The sequence below is a fragment of the Propithecus coquereli genome, unplaced genomic scaffold (assembly GCF_000956105.1).
Source record: "Propithecus coquereli isolate 6110/MARCELLA unplaced genomic scaffold, Pcoq_1.0 Scaffold78, whole genome shotgun sequence".
NCBI classification, from domain to species: domain Eukaryota; kingdom Metazoa; phylum Chordata; class Mammalia; order Primates; family Indriidae; genus Propithecus; species Propithecus coquereli.
Genome location: NW_012153951.1, coordinates 5,470,568 through 5,491,989, shown reverse-complemented (window position 1 = coordinate 5,491,989; position 21,422 = coordinate 5,470,568). Strand labels below are relative to the sequence as shown.

General features: G+C 38.5%; 1 protein-coding gene across 2 annotated transcripts in view; it reads right to left on the bottom strand.

Moving 5' to 3' along the window:
- Positions 1–19,615, bottom strand: part of RERG (RAS-like, estrogen-regulated, growth inhibitor) — a 183,056-nt gene extending 163,441 nt beyond the window's left edge. For both annotated transcript variants that reach the window (XM_012662779.1, XM_012662780.1), the window contains exons 1-2: positions 19,333–19,615; positions 15,620–15,794 (exon numbers count right to left, since the gene is read on the bottom strand). In XM_012662779.1, coding sequence (XP_012518233.1) covers positions 15,620–15,680 — 61 coding nt within the window. In that variant the 5' untranslated portion in view covers positions 15,681–15,794; positions 19,333–19,615. The remainder of the gene's footprint in view (positions 1–15,619; positions 15,795–19,332) is intronic.
- Between the last annotated feature and the right edge of the window lie 1,807 nt (positions 19,616–21,422).

The following is a 21,422-nucleotide window of genomic DNA, read 5'->3' as shown; positions in this document are numbered from 1 at the left end:
ATGCTGATTTAATTTCTTTTGACTATATACCCAATAGTGGGATTGCTGGATAATATGGTAGTTCTATTCTTAATTTTTTGAGGAACCTCCATAATATTTGTCATAGTGGTTACACAATTTTACATTCCTACCAAGAGTTCCAATTTTACCACATCCTCACTAATACTTGCTACCTTTTGTTGTTCTGTTTTTTTATAAGAGCCATCCCAACAGATGTGTGGTGATATCTCATTGTAGTTTTGATTTGCATTTCCCTGATAATTAATGATGCTGAGAGCCTTTTTATACACCTGTTGGCTATTTGTATGTCTTCTTGGGAGTAATGTCGATTCAAGCCCTATGCTCATTTTTAAATTTTTTAATCAGGTTGTTTTTGAGTATTTTTTTTCTATTGAGTTGTAGATGTTCCTTATATGTTTTTTAAATTAACCCCTTATCAGACGTATGGTTTGCAAATATTTTCTCCTACTCTTTGGGTGCCTTTTCACTGTTTATTGTTTCTTTTGCTGTGAAGAAGCTTTTCATTTTGTCATAGTCCCATTTGTCTATTTTTGCTTTTGTTGCCTGTGCTTTTAGTAGCATATCTATGAAATCATTAAACAAGCAACAAACTATGTACAAAATGTATCTCAAAATATAATAATAAAGACCATATGTGGCAAATCCAAAGTTAACATCATACTTAACAGTGAAAAACTGAAAACTGTTCCTGTAAGATCAGGCATAAGACAAGGATGCTCACACTTACTACGTCTATTCAACATAGTATTGCAAGTCCTGATCAGACAAATTGGTCAAGAAAAACAAAATAAAAGGCAGCCAAATCAGGAAGGAAGATGTAAAATTTTCTTGGTTTGCAGATGACAGTGATCCTATATATAACAATCCCTAAAGACTCCATCAAAAAAGACTCTTAGAATTAATAAGCGAATTCAGTAAAACTGAAGGGTAAAACTTAACAAAGTCAACATACAAAAAACACTTCATTTCTATATACTAAATACAAGCCATCCAAAAAAATTAAGAAAACAATCTTGTTTACAATAGCATCAAAAGGAATAAAAGACTTAGGAAAAAACTTAATCAAGGAGGTGAAACACTTGTACATTGAGAATTACAATCCATTGATGAAAGAAATTAAAGAAGGTAAAAATAAATGGAAAGATACTCCATTGTTCATGGATGAAAAATGTATAGTGTTAAAATGTTCATATTACACAAAGCAATCTTTATGTAATCTTTGTACAGATTCGATGATATTCCCACCAAAATCCCAGTAGCATTTCCTACAGAAATAGAAAAAAAAATCTAAAATTCAATGAAACAACAAAAGACCCAGAATAGCCAAGCAATTCTGAACAAGAACAAAGCTAGGGGCATCACACTTTTTTATTTCAAACTATATTACAATGCTATAGTAATCAAAACAATATGGTATTGGCATAAAAACTGACACATAAACCAATGGTATAGAATAGAGACCCCAGAAATGAACCCACACACATATGGTCAACTGATTTTCAACAAGGGTATTAAGAACACACAAGGAGGAAAGGATAGTCTCTTCAACAAATGGAGTTGGAAAAACTGGATATCCGTCTGCAAAAGAATGAAATTGGACCCCTTTCGTGTATCTTATGCCATACACAAAAATCAACTCAAAATGGATTGAAGACTTAAATGTAAAATCTGAAATTGTAAAACCCCTAGAAGAAAATACAGGAACAAAGAAGCTTCATGACATTTAAACATCATAACTTTGAAATATTAAAAATAAGGAGAAAAGCTATTTCACTCCTCACCATAAAAATTTCACTGAACTTAAAAGCATTTTAGACTCACTGCCTCCCTAAAGGCCTCCCCAGGTACATCCCATCGTTTCCTATAGCATTTATGGCCTGAACTAAATGGCTAAAACTTTATCTTATAGATAATCTAAACAGCTAATTTGTATATAACACAAGAGGTAAATTTCCGATAATAAATAGCTTATCAGATTTCACCTTTTGAAAACTCTCAATGAGCTCTATCCTTTTTTTTTTTTTCACTTGGAAAAAGCTTCCTGTATATCTTTTATTATTATTATTATTATTTTATTTCAGCACATTTCAGGGGTACAAATGTTTAGGTTACATCAAGATTTGTAACCTAATATGTTACATATATTGCTTTTGGCCCCCCTGTCAGAGCTTCAAGCATGTCCATCCCCCAGATGGTGTGCACCGCACCCATTAGGTGTGAATATACCCATCCCCTTTTCCCCACCCACCTGCCCAACACCCAATGAATGTTACTATTATATATGCACATAAGTGTTGATCAGTTAATACCAATTTGATGGTGAGTACATGTGGTGCCTGTTTTTCCATTCTTGTGATACTTCACTTAGTAACAAGGGCTCCAGCTCTATCCAGGATAATAGAAGAGGTGCTAGATCACCATTGTTTTTTGTGGCTGAGTAGAACTCCATGGTATACATATACCACATTTTATTAATCCACTCATGTATTGATGGGCACTTGGGTTGTTTCCACATCTTTGGAATTGTGAATTGTGCTGCTATAAACATTCTAATGCAGATGTCTTTTTTATAGAATGTCTTTTGTTCCTTTGGGAAGATGCCCAGTAATGGGAGGATTGCTGGATCAAATGGTAGTTCTACTTGTAGTTCTTTGAGGTATCTCCATGCTACTTTCCACAGGAGGTTGTACTAGTTTGCAGTCCCACCAGCAGTGTGTGAGTGTCCCTATCTCTCCAAGTCCATGCCAGCATTTATTGTTTTGGGATTTTCTGATAAAAGCCATTCTCACCAAAGTTAATCGAGATCTCCAGCCTAGAATCTATCCTTTCTTGAAGTCTCTACTTCTCTATCCTTCTCCAGTTGTCTCTTCAAATCGGTCCTGAGCCTGAATTGAGTCGAAAACAATCATTCTAAGATCTATAGCTTACTTGTATACATCTCATACATTTGACATTGTATCTATGTCAATTCCTGGTTTTAGTAATATATTGTGCTTATATAAGATGTCATCTTTGGGAGAAACTAGGTGAAGGGTACATATGAATTCCCTATACTATTTTTGCAACTCTGTACAATTATCTAAAAATATTTCAAGATAAAAAATTATAAAAATCATTCATTCTGCTGAACACAACAATTAGCTGATTTCTTTTTTTAAAATTTTATTTCAGAACATTACAAGGGTACAAATGTTTTGGTTACATAAATTACTTTTGTACCATTTGAGTCAAAGTTACTAGTGTGCCCATTACCCAGATAGTGGGGCATTGTACCCTAAGAAAACACTATGGTCCCTGAGGACAAGAAAAATTGTATATAGTTCTTTGGACTTCTCCCACAAATATTAGCATTTTATTGGGCTTTTAGTGGGGGGATTGAAGAAAAGGTAGAAGAGTTGGGAACATAGAATTTTCATAAATATTTGTAAACTGATGAATGGGAAACATAAGAAATTAAGGATTAAATTTTGGGACTCAAAGATTTAAATGTACCGTGCTTCTGATTTCACCTCTTTCAGAACACTTTTATAAAATAGATTCAAGATATAAAATATTTGAGTGGAAAAAAAGTCTGGGGCATTGGAACAGACAACCATTATTCATACTACCATATGCGGTTGAGTCTTCCTCTAAAACATCTAACTCAATATGTGTTGCCAAATGACTAGGAAGCTGGCTCAGTTGTTAGATTCAGTTGTAATTTATGGGGTTTTTAGCGCAAAAAGGAGTCAATTACTTTCCAGACAAATAAATATGAATTTTTTCAATTTTTGACTCTTACATTTTTATTTTTGGCTTCACCTCTTAAATTATTGTCCAATGGCATAAAGCAAGAGAGAATTTTTTAAAAGATTTAAAAAACAGGAAATGCATCATTGAGAAAAAGATGTTATCTTTGTGCCTAAAACAGTGGAAACTTATGAACTTTTCTCAAAACTACAGTTCTTTCTACACTACCATTGCATAAGGTTTATAAACACCACTGTTCAAGAGCAATTTAAAATCATTTTTTCCAAATATTGGGGAAGGAACAACTATTGACTTTAATTGGGTTCTACATCAAACTTAACTATATGGAGTATGATGTCAATCAGCTCAAAGTTGAAGGTTCAATTCATAGGTGGTCTGCTTAGCTTGCCTCAGTTGAAAATTTGTTATCACAGTCTTAGGCTATATGTTTAACCTCCAAATACTAACTACTGCATTTAGCTCGACCCATTCCCACATGTGGCCAAACAACTCAGTCTCATCTTAAAATCAAAGCTGGTCACAGTTACTGAGGCTTACACTTTGGTTTTAAACAAAACTTGCCCTATTATGATGTAAATGAAAAGTTCATTTACATGCCCCAGAAAAGCTTCACATGCTCTCTGCCTCACAGAGCACTTTTTGATTCACTAGTCTACTCCTGCTAGAATGTTAACTTCACTAGGGCAGAGAGCATGCCTGTGTTATTCACCACTGTATTATCGGTACCCTCAAGAGTGCCTGGCACTCAGTGTATAGAGCTTGCAACTCTCAAAGAGCTATCTGTTTTTTTAAAGGTGAAAGCATTTATCTCAAATGGAGACTAAGTACTTAGCAAATTTAACACAATGGTTCCTAAAGTGTGGTCCCTTAGACCAGCAGCGTCAGCATCACCTGAAAACTTGTTAGAAATATAAATTCGATGGCCCCACTACAGTCCTAGTGAATCAGACAGAACCTCTTGGGGTAGTGTCCTGAAACATATTTTAGCAAGCCCTGCAGGTGATTCTGAGGCATGGTAAAGTTTGACACAGACCATTATAACCCAATGAAGAAAACCCTCCCCCAAACTCAGCTCTGATTTGCAGTAGTAGTTCCAAATCATATAAATTGAGCCATTCTAGTACAAAAGTATATGCACATATCTTGGAATAAATCCCTGGGAAATGAGTTTCTGTACAGAATAGATATTGGGGGCAATATGACTGATCGCTGTTATACACTTTATGTAGCAATGTACCGTGCGTCCTAAGACAGCATGGGAGACAGAAACGAGAGATACAAAATACAATATTAAGCAAGGGATTATAACTGTGAGGCTTCCTCCCAGCTCACCTTTCTTATAACATATCTCCTAAATAGAAGTTATTTAATGAACATGGATGCAATATAATATGGTGTTAATGTCCCTAAATCAAGAGCCAAAGACCTATGTTTTTCTTGACCAGCTGTAAGTTGTCCAAAAAAGTGACATTATTTCACTGGAATTTCTCATCATTGCAATGAGCTAAATAATACCAAAGTAGAAAATTCTATGATTCAATGAGAACATCAAGGGCCTATAATGTTCCAAAACAAACATATTTCCACATGACAGAAAGTGAGGAGGGATGATATATATGCTGGATCCAAAAAGCTCCTGACGAGCCAGAAGAGTTGATTAAATCTAACAAAACAATATTTAAGAGGATGAAAATAAGCTTCTATACCTGTGTTAAACACACACACACACACACACACACACACACACACATACACACTGCTCTGGTATAGATTTGGGAAGATTTGGCTCTGGAAAAGCACACATTAAAAAAACAAACTAAAACAAAACAAAAGCCTTCACTTGTGACAAGCTGCCCATGAGCCAATATTGTGTCCCCATCACCCTGAAAGCAACAGCGACCTCAGGATGTCTCAGCAGAAGCAAAGTATCTCGGAGCAAAACCACAGTCGTCCTCTGATCTGTTCTGGACAAGCACCTCTGAAATGTCTGCATTCCATTCCAGGCTCCACACTTCACGGAGTGTATGGGGAGAGCGGAACAGTGAGGACCATGCTGTGACTAAAAACCAAGATATCTGTGGGGCAAATAAAGCAAACTTTTGGTAGCTAGACTATGAAAGAAAGGACTCAGGTGTGAGTCAAGGCATGCTAGCTATCTTCAAATATGTGAAGGGCTGTCCTAAGGAAGAGGAACTTAACCATGTTCTATGTAAACTCTAAGGGGATAAAGTTAAAGTCAATGACTAGAAGCTACAGAAAAGCCTTTGGTTTCAAAGAAGGAAAAGTAACAAACGGAGCTGTTGTGATAGTTTTACGTGTCAATTTGGCTGGGCTATAGTATCCACTTACTCAACCAAACACTGACACCGATGTAGGTGTTAACATGAAGGTATTTTGTAGATGCAGTTAACATCAGTAGAGCTTAAGTAAAGGAGACTGCCCCTGATAATGCAGGTGGGCCTCATCTAGTTATTGGAAGGCCTAAGTGCAAAAACCGAGGTTGCCAAGATGGGAGAAAATCTGCCTTAAGACTGCAACATTAACTCCTGCTTGAGTCTCCATCCTGCCCTATGGATTTCAGTCTTGCCAGTTGCCACAATCATGGGAAATAATTTCTTTAAATGAATGAATGAGTGTGTGTGTGTGTGTGTGTGTGTATGTGTGTGTGTGTCCTACTGGATGTGTCTCTCTGAGGAACCCTGACTTAAGGATGGAATGATCTACTTCCAGTCATGTTGCATCCCATCAGGGAAGATAACTACTTTGGTCATAATAAGGAGACCATTTAAAATCTATGCGTCTTAATACAATTAAAGCATGTGTGTCAAACCAGACGACACAGTCTAACTCAATTTCGTCATGTGTTCATTGGGAGCTGGCACGTGTCAGATACTGTGCGAAGCTCTGGGGATACAATGATGTGCTGAAACAGCTACTGCTCTGTCTTTTTGCGATGTACATGGATCCTGTACTATGCGCAGTGCACCAGACTAGACCTTCTAGAACACAAAGGTGGTGCTCAACAGAATCTTGCTCGATGAATAGCTGAATGAATGAGTAAAAACAGACTTTAAGATTGTAGGGAAATATATATATACACATACATATACATACATGCTATTTGAGAAATCTTTCTATCAAAAAAATTAAATTGTTTTAAAGCTTGAGTTTTTAGTAAGATTAAGATTCGATGGCTGGGTGCAGTGGCTCATGCCTGTAATCCTAGCAGTCTGGGAAGCCGAGGTGGGAAGATTGCTTGAGCTCAGGAGTTTGAGACCAGCCTGAGCAAGAGTGAGACTCCATCTCTACTAAAAATAGAAAAAAAAAATTAGCCAGGCATTGCGGCGTGCACTTGTGGTCCCAGTTACTTGGGAGGCTGAGGCAGGAGGATAGCTTGAACCCAGGAGTTTAAGGTTGCAGCGAACTATGATGACACCACTGCCCTCTAGCCCGGGCAACAGAGCAACACCCTGTCTCAAAAAAAAAAAAAAAAAAGATTTGATTGTCAAAAAGTTCTATAACATGTCGTTTCCCTCTCCAATAAGGCATAAGTCTAAGTTATTTTCCTAAACTCTTCTTCCTTTTGACTACCCCCTCACATACTGATCTCAAAAAAAAATTGACTCAATGTCTATTCATTTGACTTATTTAGAACTGCGAATTCCTAAAGCATAGAAACTACAACCTCTGGACACTCTGTAACCTTCCTCCCTGTTCTGTTCTGCATGGAGGAACAGTAACAGCCAGCTGATAGATGGGGTGTGAGCATCTGGCCTCCAGTCGCTGACAGACACAGAACTCACCATACTGCTTTTCTAAACAAAATTGCTAAAGAACACAAGGGGAACAACTGTCCGGATTTCAATAATAAGAGAATCTTAGAATTAAGCCCACATTTGTATCACACTTGTAATTTTTCAAAGTACCCTCAAAGCCACAATTCCATTTTATCCTACCAATATCACTGTAAAAAGAAAAAAATAGTAAATGAATATATTAACATCATTAGACAGATGAATAAAAAGGGTCATGGATGGGTTTAAACTCCAATCCTTACAGTCAGTTGTGTGCTTTTGAAAAAAAATTAGATCATATTTACACAACATAGTGCAACATAGGCTATTTGGATAACAACGAGAAACTTATTCTTAAAGCAAAAGATGATTCATCAGTTTCTTTACACTTGATCCAACGCTGTATGAAAGGGATCTTTCCTATATGCACAAGTTGCTGAGAACCTTGATTATATTCATTAACAGCACACTGGTACTCCCAGAGGGCTCTGCCATCCATTAGTTATTCATTGCTTACTGGAAATTTCATACAGAAGCAAAACTTATCAGGTTTCCTAAGGTTCATATTATAAAATTCTAATGATCATCTTATTTCCTAACATAAGATGTTTGAGAGGATATGGAAAAGAACTGGTTTATACAAAATGAAAACCTTCAGTAGCAAAGTTGTAAGAGCCTTGCATAGAGTCATAAACTGGAATTCCAGACTTGGCTCTAGCTCCAACAACCTGGGTGATCTAGCAAAGGATCTTTCTCTCTCATATGTGTTGCTCATATATGCATACATGAGCTTTACATATTTGTTTATTCATGCTGAAATTACTTACTTTAGACTGCCTTGCCTTTACAATACAACAACTCTTATTTTTCATGGGTTGGAAGAAATGATGGCTGTTTTTCTGAAACCACATCAATTTTCAAAGGCAGCTGTAGCAACAGAGATGCGTTTGCACTGGAAATTTGGCTTCAAGGCCAGTACCACCTTGAAAATTTGGCTGATTTCCCTAAACCCATAAATTGGAGAAATACCAGGAATAAAAAGGGGAATTACAAGGATGATTTAAAATTGTCTTCACTTCCCTCAAACTTTGTCTTTTTCAGTTGCCAAGAAAACAAGTCAAGATCAAAATGAAACTGAGAGATGGCTGATATTTAACTGCAGAGACAACATTTCAATGAATAAATTAGCTATCAGTTTAAAATAAAGGACAATTACATTTTTAATAATATATTCCAATAAAAAAAAGCAGGAACAGAGACACATCCTTTTGGCTTTGAGAAACAGCTCGCTTGTTTCCCAGTATTGTGTCCTGCCTAATTATATTTTTCTTAAAAAAAAAAAAAAAAAGCCTTAACTAAGGAATTGGTCATTGCCAACCTACAATCTATTTAACTACCCACCAATAAACAATTGATTTTAATTTTTTTCTTTTTTTGTTTTCTTTTCCTATTCCCTCTTAAGCACCATTTCTCATCTTTCTTTTCTTCCTGAGCACGAAGATAGGTCAGCAATGTTTTATAAATTGCACAGAGGTCTGACTTTTATACATATCCATAGATACACACCTAAGGTTTGAAAACACCCTTTTATTGCTCTTATAGTGGAAAAAACAAACAATAACTGACTCATCTCAGCTGTTTGACTCTTTTTGCTTTTCTGTATTTGCAAGGAAGATATAAATGCTAGAAAGCCACAGGTAACCATATCACTGTATTTTATGACAACAGAAAGGCCATGTTTTCTAGCCCCACTCAAACTTGTCTCAATGCCACCTTCCTCCCTTTGGTCCAATCCTTTAAAAATCAATTATTACTGTAACCAACAACTACACAAAGAATCAATGGGCCTCATTTCTGGTAAGCCTTCAATTTCAAAAATCAACTAGGAAAAGCCTCTTCACACACACACACACACGCACACGCACACGTGTCCAGGAGCCATGCAAGTTCTGTACCCACTTGGACAGAGGAAAACATTATCTGCCACTCTCTGTACCTTGACTAATAGTTTTAGAAAATCTACTATTAAGATATATAATCTTATGTGTGTACTCCCAAGTTCATTGCAGCATTATTCACGTAGCCAAGTTATGAAAACAACCTCAGTGCCCACCAACAGATGAAGGATTAAAAAAAATGCGGTATATACACACAATGGAATACTATTCACCCTTAAAAAAAGCAAGGAATTCTGTCCGTTGTAACAAGATGGATAAACATAAAGGACACTATGCTAAGTGAAATAAAACAGGCATAGGGAGACAAATACCATACGGTCTCATTTATATGCGTTATCTAAAAAAGTCAAACTCATGGAAGTAGACAGTAGAATGTGGTTACCAGAGGCTGGGGTGGGGCTAGATGCGGAAAGGGGAGACGTTGGTCAAAGGACAAAGCTTCAGTTAGACAGGAGGAACATGTTCTTCTGATCTACTGTGCAGCACAATGACTATAGTTAATAATAACGTACTGTGTATTTCAAAATAGCTAACAGAAAGGATTTCAAATGTTCTCACCACAAAGAAATGATAACTATTTAAGGCAATGGATATGTTAATTAGCCAGATTTGATCATTCCACAATATATACATGTATTGAAATATCACATTGTATCCTAGAAATATACACAATTATTATTTTTTGATTAAATATACAATAAAACTTAATACTTGATTGATGGTGAAAAAATATATATATAATCTTAGAACAATAATGCCCCAAAAAATTACCCCAAAATTTTAAGAGCTGGTTGGGACCTTAAGGAAGTAAAAACGGAGATACGGGATTATCATCAGTGTTCGCATCCACGTGGCGTGGGCATCTGCGGCTGTTTCTCATACCTGTGGTCCTCAAACTGGACCGAAGCCTCAGTGTTATTAGAGTCACAGATAAACTTGATATATCTTTTTGAACAGTCCTTTTTAGTCACCCAGTTTGGGGGAAATTGTTTTTATATTCATACAAACATAGACATATTATGGATTAACAGTAAATTTTACATGCATTTTATATAATTAATAACACATACAAAATAATTACATGACTATGAGATGCTTATATAACACAAATCCCCCAGATCTTTCTCTTCCTCTATTAGAAGTGCTTTGAAAACAAAGTTTAAGAAGCATCCATTAAGTCTGAAGGAAGAGAAAGAACTGGCATGTATGATCTCCACTTAAGTAGAGAAAAAGTTCTAAAACACAAAAGATTAGTTCTTTGGCATAAGGAAATTGACCTACCTACAATGCTACGGATCTTTCTGCTTGTTATTTAATATATATGAGAGCTCATAAACATATCCCAGACACAAAGTACTCATATACTTCAAAGTAGTTTTTGGTGCTTATTGAAAAATCATACACAAAATCAGAATTGTCCCTGTCCCACTTGAAAATGAAATGAAAAAAGCCTTTAAAAACTTTTTATAATTGAGAGAGAGGAGAAAAGCAGGAAAGAACAAGAAAAACAGCAAGGAAGAGGAGGAAAAAATAAATCACCTCTTTGTGCTGCAGAAAAAAATATCACAAGCTTGTTTGTATTTGGCACCCAGTTTATAGCCCAGCAATCTAAGTCTATGAACTTAAGCCTTCATGGATGAGTGCATCCATTGGCCTTTGAATTAGTGGATAGCATTACTCAATTAACTTTGAGACTAGCCCTTTCAAGAAATACAGTTAGCTATGGCACACAGTATTTCAGTTCTAAAATGAGAATGTCAACTGTGAAACTAAATTCACAATTTCAGTTGCCTTTCTATCAGCCCCTCCCACACTTACTACAAATTTGAATAATATGAATACAGGAAGCATTTCAATAAAAATGCGTGTAGTCTAGGTTTATCGGCAGGTCTTATCACTTTAATTACTTGGAGCCTGTGGAAACACAGGCTGATGCACACAAGTGAGAAAATCTATGCCCTGAATGCCACCTTATCAGCACTTTACCCTCCGCCGGTGAAGGTCAATGTTTACCCTGCTGGGGCAGGAGAAGATGGAAAAGGGCTGGGAAACTGGGGCCCTACACTTTGCAGCACCCATCCCCTGCACTCAGCATGCTGTCCCTAAACCAGAAAGCTCGCTTGAGACAGAATTGCAAGGTAAAATTAGACAGAAGGAAGAGGAATCACAACAGACCACGTAAATACTGCCATATATATATTATACACACACATCCCTCACATGTTTTATCAGTGCTTTTTAGTAATTAGTACATTATTAAATTTTGCCTCTGCTGACACTTCTACAGTCAAACTGTCAACCAGAAAGTTCTGGTAAATGTTAAATTCTGTTTTAAATGTAGAAGGCCTATATATTACCTGGGCTTAGGAAGCCATCTACCACATACCAGAGGCACTTTCAAATTTAAGGGTGTTAATTTATTGATGACACTAACATATTTCTGACCATTTTTCCGAGATTGAATAAAAGCCACAAGAACTATTGTTATGATCACCAGTGGTCAAGCTGTCATCAACATTAACCAGACTTTGGGTTCAAGAAAGAGAGAGAAACAGAAAGTGTAAGTGTGTGTATATGTGTGTGTGTTTTGAGGGTATGCTGAGTAGGAATATGAACTTTTAACTCTATAAGCTGTCTGACTTTTAGTGAAAACCAAAATACCCACTTGAATGTAAGATATTTTTGACTGTATGTTTTCAACAGAGAACTTACAAATTAAAATAAGCATGCCTTGAAAAATTATAATATAAGCTAATACTTGAGCATTTGCTATGTCAAGATGCTCTTCCAAAACATTTGCATATAATAGCTCATTCAAATCTAGCAGCAAAGGATATAGGCACTATTATATGCTTTTTTTTTTTTTTATTATATGCTTTTCATAGTTGAAGGAATTGAAAAGTTCAGTAATTTACCAAAGTTGCCAAGTTCACTCAGCTAACAGGTAGAATTGGGAGTCATACCAGAGCTAACACTCTCGACTCCAGCTATACTACTCTCTATTGGCAAATGGGCAATACGATCTTATTTACTCTCAATTCCAATTTGGTGTTGAGCGTGAGAAAAAGGAGAGGGGACAGTAAGATTTGAAGCCCCTGAAACAATTCACACAGATCCAATTCGCAAGCGAGATGCTCAGTTTCTACCATTCCAAGATCTCAAGCTGGCTCCCTGAGGGGTGCTTCCCCTGCAGGGTGTGTGGAGAGAAATCAGATTGTGTGCGCCCATGGGAAGATCATGGCCAGTCCTGAGAGACATTTCAGTGAGTGAGGAGCTGCAGATACGTTCCAGCAGACATCATTTCTTGCAGACTTAAGCAAAAGTTACTTACTTGTAAGACTGAGATAGTCTCTACAATAGAAAGGTGAATGTGCCTGGTGCAATGACTAGGCACAGACATCATACAGCCAGACTGGTAAAGAATTAGAATAAACATGAATTCAATACTGCTACAGTCTATTTTTAAAATTGGTAGTTATGAGGTAGTCTGTGGTTGTTTTCACCGAACTATGGAAAAAGACTCAGAATTGTCTCCCGTGCGTAAGTCAAACTGGTGCTACGTTTTAAATGTGAGATGTGGTCACAGGGCTCAGGAAAACAGCGTAATGTTGAAATAGGAAAACACCGCCTGTCCAAAGATGATAGACAAAAAGGCACTTGTTAAAGGTATGTGGTCTATCAGCGTCATTTTCACCTAAATGAAAATAAACACAAAGGGTGGAATGTATTTAAGAAACCAGTCCAAAGAAGACTCATTAATCAACAATCATAGGATTTCAGAGTTGGAGAGGGCCTTAGTGAGCAATTTCAACCTCTGCACTTTACATAAAATAAAAGTAAGAGGTCAGCAGAAGTTGATCTTCGCGCGCAGATGTTGTCTTCAGCTCCCGGTGTTAAGAAATCATCCTTAGGGAGAATGTATGCAGTGAGAACACAAGAGGGAGGTACGGAGGACTCTGGAAGCCCTGACTTTTGAGAAGCAGGCAGAGAAACGGCAGCCCACGAAGATGCTGGTTAGGAGCACGGGAGAGGTAGCAGAAAAGCCAAGGCGTGTGGTGACATCATGGGAGCCTAAGAGCGGCTGTTGAATGGTAAAAGAGATCTAAGAAGATCAGAACTGGAAAATGTTCATTAGATTTGTTTGGTTACTGATCCATGGTGACCTTAGCAAAAAGCATTTTCAATAGCGTGGTTACAATGGGAGACCGCCATGTTTTAACTAATGTATGGGAACTTTTAAAAAAGTGAAGACAGTAAGGGCAGAACCCATAGTCGATAAACTTGAGAAAAAGAAAAAGATGAAGCAGTGGACAAGGAAATGCTTAAGGAAAAACGGTCAAGAGCAAATGAGAGGAATAAGTGAAAAAATTGGGGGAAACCAAGGCCAAAGCTCGGGCTGAGGGGTCAGCCTTGACAGGAGGAGGCACAGGAGGCACCCGGCCTGCTCGGAGATACTGACGACGGGAAAAAGATGCATACGCACACAGCTCAGTGGTTCTCGCAGCTGAGTTTTTATTTTTGTGTTTAACTTTTTAAGCCATGTGCAGTTTATTTTAATAAATGAATAAGGCTTTTTTAAAAAAAATCCTTTTCCCTTATTGCCTATGGTAATTCTGGAATGAATGAATAATAAACGGCGCAGGCCTAGACATTTCACTTGCAAGGACTTAGACAAGCTACTGCTGGCAGCGCACGCCTTCCCCCACACCCCCGTCCCTTCATCCTCCCCTCCCTGGAACGGTTTCCTCTTTCTCCGCATCCTTCCACCAGCTACAGAAATGCAGTTCTCACGCCACGCGTTAGGAAACACTACAGAGATTAGCAGGGAGGAGTTTAACTATCTTCGATCCTGTGAAGGCTGGCGGTCTCTTAGCCTTGCCAACTATCTATTTTCCTCGCTTGGTTTCTGCCAGAGGCAAAAGCAAACAGCAAGAAGAAAAGGGTGGTAGCAGGAAAGAGCATTCTTGAGCACATTAAGAGAAAAAAGAGAGAGAGAGAAAGAAAAAGACTGAGAATAGGAAGGATTATTGCTGAAATAAAACCAGAAAGCAGGTGAGGAATGAGAGTTGGTCACAGAATGAAAAAGTGCTTATGTGTGTTTGTTTAACATTACGTGGATTACCTGTTATATTGGATTATCCAGTTTATTTCCAAATAGTTTCCCTTTACAAACACACACCCACTAGATATCTGTTTGAGTTCTTACCTGAGAACCAAAAGCTCTCCGTGCAAAGTCAATTACGGTTCTTTCCTCCAGTAAGAGACCAAGGCAATGTACCTGTTTCCCTGAAAAGCCTTGTTACCCTGACATTTTAGCAACATCGACTTTAGCATTCTATAATTACAATTTCTAAGATATATATTTCAAATTGGATATTAGGTACATATTTCACTTCCACCATTTCACGCTTAATCTTAAATGTCTGCTAATCTTTTCTCAGGCGGGGAATAAAAAAAGCCTCTGAATTAGTGGCGTTAGCCAGAATTTGCCAATTGAAATTCACCACGGGGGCATTGGCAATAGCTGTCTGGCTTGAGGGCTTGCACTCCTAAATTTTCAGGAGTCCTCCTCGGATTTTAGAGGTCTTGGGCAATAATGCAATTCTGTTTCTGATAAAGATATAGTCATTCCACAAGCATTTATTAAGTACCTAACACGTGCTTGACACTGGACTGTTTGTTGAGAATATCCTAATGGATGAGATACAAAATCAGCCCCTCACAATCTCATATAGAAAGAAAAGAACAAATATAATTTTTAGTTTCCACAATCTGATTTTTTTAGAAGTTTTTAATATCATTTCTCATAATACCGAGAGCAATGCTATACCCATTGCCTTGTGTGTTATCAGCAAAGCTACTTTATCATAAGTAAGCAAAAAGTACATCAAAGTTCGTTGTGCAAAATAAAAGTTCTAGATAAAGAGAAAGGGACTTCGTCTAAAAAAGCAACAAATGAGAATAGGAAAAATGCCAACCACCCACCTGTCCAATCACAAAAGGCAGTAAACAAAAAAGCACACACACACACACACACACACACACACACACACACACACACCACACACTCTATAACAACCACAACAAAAATCTTACCTGACTTGCCCACACCTGCTCTCCCAAATATTGCCAGTTTGACTTCTGCACTTTTAGCCATGATGGGTGTTGGTAGACAATTTATTGTTGTTAAAACGAAAACGCTGAACAAATCTTTTTGGTTCCAGCTTTTGGGTTCACCTTGTCATTGTAAATCTTGGAAGAGTCCACAATCCTTAAACAAGAGATTTGGGAATTTATAAATGACTGGAAAATGAATGAATATTTATTAAGCATCTACCATACACCAGCCGCCATCCACTTTATCAATATTTTCTGATTTGATCTTTACCATGATCCTCTGAGAGGACTATCGTAATTTACTCTCAACAATTCAACTAATAAATGGTAGATTTGAGTTTAGATCTGTTTGGTTTTTAAACGTGCATTTTCACACATTAGCATTTTCCAAAGTACTTCCTTAAGAAAATTTTTATGAAGGCATTGATTCTTGGCAGTAATTGAAAATAAGTACTGGAAATATGTGAATATATGCATTTGCCACCTGTCTGTAAACACTCAATGTACAAACGCACCTGATGGGGACAGTCACTTCTGGGCCTCTTTATGAATGAATACACATTCATATTACTCAACTCCACTGCAACACAATTCAGTTTTGCATTTCAAGGTTAAATTTTATTTCAATTCACACTAGATCACATGATCAAGTCATGTGACAGATACACATGTTCTAGGAATCACTATATAATATCCAGATTATATTTTTATATTTTGCTGGGCACAATGCCCTCGTATACAAAAGATAGATGCCATACTCCAAGTTCTGATTCCTTTTCTGTGACAGCCTCAAGTAAATTGTTTAAAGTACTGTCCTACCACTTGGGAAAATCATTTTGTACAATGTAAGCATATTTGGTATAGGTTGGGGCTACAGGAATGATGTCTATATCCACGGAAATATAAACTTGGAAAGAGCCTTGGGAGTCAACCAAAGGAATCCTCCAGCCCTTGCAAGAATCTTTCCTTTCATCCTGTGCCTGACCTACCCCTTCCAGGTACGAGAGGCGGGTTCATTACCTTTGAGAGCTGCTTGATGTCTCCAGTTAGGAGAAGCTGTCTTTCCTATATTGAGCTCTAATTCGTCTCCCTATGACTTCTACTTGTTTGTCCTGGTTTTTTTCTCTACGAAATAACTCAAAAGAATTCAACTTTTTCTTGCACTCAAAACCCTTCAAGTAGCCTAGCATCTGTTAGGCCCTTTGCCCCACCTTAGGCTTCTACTTGCTAGGAAAAGGAGGCCCAGTGTGTTCACTCATTCTTAATGGTTGTACATTCTTATGTTTTTTGACCCTTACCTTCCGTTTTCACCACATTCAGTGAAATGTCTCCTCAACACTTTACTCAGTCTAAAAACCTGGTATCCACTGCATTCTACTTTGAGATATGACCTGACAAACTGACCCAGGGTAAGTTTCCCGAGATTTTCAGTATCCGTTAGCTGCACACTGTGCTTGTGCTATGGCACCGCCACTCACAGTAAGGCTCACATCTGCAGGGACTGCAGACACCCCCATTCTGAACTTCTGCAAGCAATGGCTTGAACCTACAGACAGGACTTCACTTTTACCCTTGTTAAATTTAATCACATCAGTCTTCATAATTCATCCATTTTTCCAGGCTGTTAGGACATTTTTGAAACACAAATCTGGTCTCTAAATGTGTTAACTGCTTCTGCCAAACTTTCATAATCCACAAATTTTTAAATAGAGCTTCTCAAGAGAAAGGGAAAAGTGAGAATCCTTCTGAAAAGTGTCTCAACAAAGACATTAACATGTAATTGTTTTCTTTGTTAGGTATTTAAGCCATCAAGCTTTACCTAACGAACTTTGTATTTGCTGATTTCCAACGTGCCAGAGCTTTCTCTGAAGAAAGAAAAGGTCAACATTAACATTAGCTATTGTTTACTTCATCCTCCAAATGAAAAACTTCTTAGTAATCATTAATAGTACAAAAACCAGAAGCTTAAACATCTGCAATTTGTCCAGTCCCATACTTTTGGCTAAAGATAAAACGATTTCTTTATTTGTCATTTTATATGCATTCATTAAGAAAAGGACCCTGTGTCTGATGTTCAGTGCTTCCTCACAGAAGCATAATATACTGAGATATATTAACTATCTATGTTCTAAAGGAGAATAGGTGCTGGCAAGCATTTCTTTGAAACATAGAACATACAAGTGTCTGGAGCTAGTATAAACAATAATTCGCTATTTCTTGCAGAACTGTTCATACCCATGTAGATAAAATCCAAGTAATTATCGGTCTAATTAATGTTCCATGAAAGTAGCCATCAAATGTGATTTTTTAAAAACTAGTCAAATATTTCAGTAACTCCCCAATAGCCTCAGAGACACAGGAATTTCACGAAAGAAAGAAAAATTGCGTGGGTTATTTTTTCCATTTATAACCTAATAAAGATACAGTTGGTTATTGTCAACCTTATGTTATGTTTAGAAAAATCACTTAAAGGAAGACACAAAACTGACACAAAAACTTCAACATTTTATTTCTCACATGAAAAAATGTGAGAAGTTACATTTAACAAGATAGAAACAAAGATAAATGTGTAAATTGTTGTAATAAGTGAACCGTTGCCAAGTTTCTGATGTTCAATATAACTCATAATCTGAGATCTTCCATAACATGGATCTATGAAAACTCATTTGTTCTAATGTTGTGCTGAAATATTCTGACTAGGGCTAAAAGTTGCGATTCACTTTTTATGTGGACAATATTTTATTAGGACAAAAACTTCCCAGATCCTATCACTGCTAAAGTAGTCACACCTCAATATTTAGATTAAAGGTGTAGTTTTTTTTTTTCTAAACATAAAAGTAATTAAAGGAAAATTTAGGAAGAAGGAAAAAAAGAAAAAAGTTAGCTTCCAAATATGGTATTATTACTCTCAATGCATCCATTGATTCATTCCACACTTGTGCTAAGCATATACAAATAAAAGTAGCTCCCTTGGACCTCGGAGGTTACACTCTATTAGACCTATGACATTTAGATCACTAATAACCTTATTTATTTACTTATTTAAAGAAAAGTTTCATTCCTAATATATCATTCCCAAGACTATATTTACCAAGGTTCATGCTTTCTACTTCCTCTTGGGAGAAAACAAAAAAAAGCAAGCATCTTTAAAAGGTAATAGTGTTTCTAACTTCTGTTGTTATGGTCTCATCAAAATAAAGTGCGGCTGTTTAGGAAAGCAAAGACCCTAGTCTGGTCGTGGGAATGAGATTTTCTGTTTTCCTTTCAGCAGCTCCTTCTCTGGCTCTGAAATCAAGTTTTTCTGGTCTCATTACCAGAAATTCTCCTTCATCTTATCACAACGCAGCACCCAGTGTGCCAAAGATAATTGGACAAGCCCCTTGGCTGCAGTTGCTCTGAAATCAACAGGTCTCTTGCAATGATAAACAAGCCCATTGTGGACGGCAGGTCACTTGCTTTCAACCCAGGGAGTAAATGCAGCCCAAGTCAAAAGGGCATTCTGGTCTCAGCTGGAAAGCGCTCTGGAGCCCGGCTGCTGGCGTTCCCGTCTCTCTCAGGGAACCCCAAGGCCACCCTGGGAGGAGGACTCAATGACAGAGAGGTCTGACTCAGAGGCCGAGCGCTCAAGGGCTGAAATAGGTCTGCAGAAAGTCTTCTCGAAAGAGCTACCTGGACACGTGCGTGACACTCACCTGTTCACACTCTCCAGGCCGGGAGAGCCGCGGTCCCCTGCAAGTTCGGAATCGGTCCCCGGCGATCGCGAAGCCCTCCCACGCTGCGCAGCCCACGCTGCCGGCTGCGTTTCCGAGCTGCCGGGCTGCGATCACGGGTGGGAGCCGCAGCAGCAGCAAGTGCCGGTGGCCCGGCGGGGGTCTCCTCGCTGGCGCTCGCTCCGACTAGCGGCCGAGGGACTGCGGCAGGACGCGAGCTCAGCCCGGCCGAGGCCGCAGCGCTCCGCCGCCAGGATGCTGCAGTGCGACGCTGCGGCGCCCCCTGGCGGGGTCAGGGGCAGGTTCCCGCCGGGGCTGCGGGGCTGGAACGCCGGCCTTGAAGGCGCTGCGCCCAGGACCCGCCGGCTTCCCCTCTTCATTGCTCAGTCCCAGGCCTCCGGGCTCTCGCAGAAGGGCAGCTCTCCTCGGTTAAAACCTCGCGTACCAGAGAATCACTACGTGGTATTTTCTATGCCTTACCTCAAATGATCTTGCAATATCCCTTTGAGGTACGTTTAATTATTTCCGTGATACCCAAGAGGAAACCGAAGGAGAAGGTAAATAACGAGTCCAAGGCTAGTAAATGGCTGGAATGAAATCCAGGCTGGCTTAGAGGCTGAGAGGTGCTCGGAAGAACACAAATACTGAATTCGATTGAAATTCGTATTTGTATATTTGAGAAAGTTCCAAAAGCTTCACGTGCTCCCCACAAGATCAGCGTTTGTAGGATTTGCACTGGAGTCATACCCATCGCACTCAGAACCTGACAAAGATAATTGGCATGCATGCTGTGCTTGACCTTTAATATCCCTCACCTCATTTGGTGTTTACGCTCTCCCCTGAAGTAAGCACTAGTATTGTAATTACCAGCCTTTCACAGATGAGGAGGTGAGGGAGCTTCAGAGAGGTTAAATGATTTTCCAAAGACTATGAAACTCTGAGCAATCAGGCAGGAAACACTTATGCTATTTTTTTTCCTTCCAAATCTGAGTGTTCCTATCACGATACCAGGTGGCCTCCAGAAAACCAATACAATATAGAGCCAACAGGGGCATAGGGCAAAGCGAATAATCTGCAGAATGTTGCGGATGGAAGGAGGTAACATGGAGACAGTTTCCAGAACCCACGCCGACCTGGAAAGTTAACTGCAGCCACAAGTTGTGGGCCCGGCCGAGTGGAATAGCTAAATCTGTGGCAGAAGGAGGAGTTGCCTACCTGAGAGGGGGTTTTCCTGCTAATTCTTTGAGAAAGCTCCAACTAAACATTGTATTGTTTATGAGTTTCCTGACCACTACTTTATCCCCTCTCCCCATATATCCACACACTTGGTTTAGATGCCTCATTCTGTGTTTCCCAGCGTCCTGTGATCTATCGTTGTGCTTGTGTTGTACTCATTTATTTTTCAGTCTTCCACGTTAAACCTTGAACTTTCAGAAGCCGGGAATGTATCATGTGTGTCTCTGTATTCCCAGCATCTACTATAGAGCCTGGCATATAGTGGGTAGTCAGATAATAATCGTTGAGGGAATGAAGAGAAAGAGCAAGTTGTGTTAGGATACGTTTGAGTTTTTTACATGCTGAATTTGGGATAGAGTATCCAGTGAGAAATTGAACATATGGGTCTGAAGTTTAGGATAGAGGCCTGGAAGAGAGAGAGAGATTTCACTGTCTCAGCATGCAGATCTTTGAAGCCGGGAATGTGAAAGGAATTGCCCAGGTAGATTATATAGAATGTTATAGCATTTCAATGACATGGAATTTTGTGTGGCATTAAGATGTTCAGGTTTTACATGTTACCTTCTTCCCCCATCAAATCTTGTATTCAGGGTAAGATTTACTAAAAATATCTATGACTCTCTCTCTCTCTCTCTCTATCCTACTTACAGAGATTGAAGTTCGAATTCCCACTTTGCCACTCTTATCTAATACCAGTTATTAAAGAGGTCCCAAGCCAGGTCCCATTTGAAGCAGTTCATTGGGATATTTTCCATGGAAGCTGTTTCTCTCCATTTTCCTGCTTAGCCTGTATAAGTTAGCACTCCTCTCTCAACTAGGGAGGCAGTAGCATGCAC